Here is a 2,853-nt window from a genome sequence, read left to right on the forward strand (position 1 = left end):
AACTACTATAAATGTTAGCCTTTTTTTTTGTTTACGGTCAAATAACTATATACATCATTCGTCTTATTGCAAAAGTTTTCATCTGTGTATACATATTACATATGTCATCCACCAACAAATGGTTAAAAAAAGTTTGAGATCTTTCATAAGCTAACTAGCCTAACTTTGTGTGTAATTTTGAGGTAGAATTGTTTCTTGAAGGTTACCCTTTACTTACTTCTGTAGTCAATTTTCTTAATCCCGTATAGGATGGTTTATTCCAGTCTTTAAAAAGTATCATCTATTTGTGCCATTACATTCTACATGGGTAACAGCGAGTCTTACAAGAAGGTTGCTACAACCACAGATGTTGATGGGAGTAATAATGATTTGATGTTTTACTTTCATGCATCAAACCAAGACTCTGAGGATCGTGCTGTTCGTGAATCTTATCCTGATTGGACATATCAGATCTTTCATGATGGACAAATCATTGCAGACCGAAACACGTTTGCTGATGTGCTTGACAATTCAGTATTTTTTAAAGACGTCCAACCAGGTGATGCTGTGGAGTTTGTGAAGCCAGGCAAGCGTTTCCACTGGGGGATTTACATTGGCAACAGAAAATTTGTTCACACTAGAAATGGAGAAATAGTGGAATCAAACTGTGAGAGCATTTGCAAAGATCGTAAAGCTAGACCTGTTAATAATATCTACCACATCAAGCCATTACCTGCTGTGCAAATCATAAGAAATGCTCAAGAACAAATTGGCAAGTCAAGAACATGGTTAAACAGCGAATGCTTCGTCATGTGGTGCCGCACAGGAATGTCAGAGTTTACCATGGTTCAAAATCTAGATTTGACTCCTGAATCCATTGAAGGAAAATACTTGCTTGAGTTACAAAGTATTGATGGTAGGTACACACAACGGTTTCATACTCTTGCAAAGTTGATTCAGTTTCGAAGAAATGTGGAAAAGTTTGGTAAAAACGAAATAAAGATGTTTCGCAACAAATCATGACATGCTCAATACGACAGTTTTGAAACTTTTGATATGCCCTACTGACATTATATTTGAAAGGTTTCCTGCTTATCTTGTACATATATATTTCTTTTATCATTCCTATTACTCGTTTCTCATCTCTCAACATCCTATTGCATTCTTATAGATTTTGTTACTTTTTTAACTACTGTAAAAGCAACTGCAAGGTAAAAGTTGTGAAACATCATCAGCTCACAGCATCCCTGTCATAGCAAACACTGCGGTTTTTTTTTTGTATGAAACCTTAGCCTGATATTTTGATGTTGCTTTGTATTTTCTGACCTTTTTAGCTATACATTTTTGTGGTGTGCAATATTTGTACTTTGAGCAAGCATTTGTTTTTACATTTCTTTGTTAGTGAAAGGTATCAATAAAGCCTTGTAGCTTTAAGTTATATCTATACACTCTTTAACTAATGAACAGGCTCATAAACATAAATTCGTGAAATGCTATGTTGCTTTTAAGACAGACGTCTATCTTGTTGTATTTTTGGTTATTTGATCTTGGCTATATAGTGCAGTTATAGATGCACTCCCCGGTGGATATAAACTGTTAGTGTTTATGTTTGTATTATATTCTAATGCTTTCGCTTACTTAGTTACATTGCCTCATGACTGATTTGTGTGACGTTTTAAATTGGCATATATCTAATGAACGGCTGCTGATCTGGACACTTCAAAATATTTGTGCTTCAAAAACATTGTGTTTATGTTATGACCATTGTGCCCTGCTGTGATACCACATTCTTCATATCAATCATTTAATGGGTGTGGATTTTGTCACTTTATTTGCACATTTTCACCTGAAAAGTTGTTTGGGTTATTTTCCTCTTCGTTGCTGATAAAACTACGGAATGGCCCGTTTCGGTGAGTCCGATTCGGTGAGTCCGATCCCTTAACGGCGGATTTTTTCAAATTTTTTTTTTAATTATTGGGTACCGTAACCTAATTATCATTGCCGTTTTAGGGTTAGAGGTTAGGAACTTACCGAATCGAACTCACCGAATAGTAGCAGACCCATAAAACTAAAAGGAAATTATTGTTATTATTATTGTTTGTTATTATTGTTTCCGTGATCATTTCGGTGTTTGGACAAATGAAAATATGAGGAATCATCAACTGAAAGAGCTCTGCATAATTGAGGTCGGTTACCCATGTGTGGGTATAACCATAGATATCTTATATATAGATATGCAACTCAGTGGTGCGTAACGATGTTTGAAGGCTAACAGCGTAGCTATGGCTGTATGCATTGACTTCAAACTTGGCACAGCAAAACAACTTTATTTTTAATATATTTTTTTGGTTTTTGTGTAAATAAAACTTTCTTCGTTTTCAAGTTGACGTATGGATTGCTTGTGATGACGTCACATTCTCGTTCCGCATGGACTGCTTTATGGAGATTCTGGCGATTGAAAACAAATCACAGTCACAGAGGGTACCTTTAAATACCCTTTGTCAGGCATTGTAGGCATTGTCGGGCATTGTCAGGCATTGTCGGCTTTTTGGGGGGTTGTGGAGCATTTTCAGGAGTTGTCGAACATTTTCAGGGGTTTCAGGTATTGTAGAGTAGGCTAACTACTTTCAGGCATTGTTGGGAATTTCTAGGCATTGTGTAAGATTTCCAGGCATTGTCGATCATTATCAGTGGTTGACAGGCTTGTGAGGCATTGTCGAACATTTTCAGGCATTATCAAACATACTCAGGGGTTGTCGAGCATTTTCAGGGGTTGTCAGGCATTGTAGAGTAGCTACTTTCAGGCATTGTTGGGAATTTCCAGGCATTGTCTAGGATTTCCAGGCATTGTCGATCAATATCAGTGTTTGACAG

At 36.6% G+C, this 2,853-nt stretch overlaps 1 protein-coding gene across 1 annotated transcript; it reads left to right on the forward strand.

Moving 5' to 3' along the window:
- Window positions 1-258: 258 nt before the first annotated feature.
- On the forward strand, window positions 259-2,358 carry LOC145767439 (protein LRATD2-like). The gene has a single exon (XM_082579257.1). The coding sequence runs from the start codon at window positions 304-306 to the stop codon at window positions 1,000-1,002; it is 699 nt and encodes a 232-aa protein (XP_082435383.1). The 5' UTR covers window positions 259-303; the 3' UTR covers window positions 1,003-2,358.
- Window positions 2,359-2,853: the final 495 nt, after the last annotated feature.

The sequence above is a fragment of the Aplidium turbinatum genome, chromosome 3 (genome assembly GCF_918807975.1).
Source record: "Aplidium turbinatum chromosome 3, kaAplTurb1.1, whole genome shotgun sequence".
Taxonomy (NCBI): Eukaryota; Metazoa; Chordata; class Ascidiacea; order Aplousobranchia; family Polyclinidae; genus Aplidium; species Aplidium turbinatum.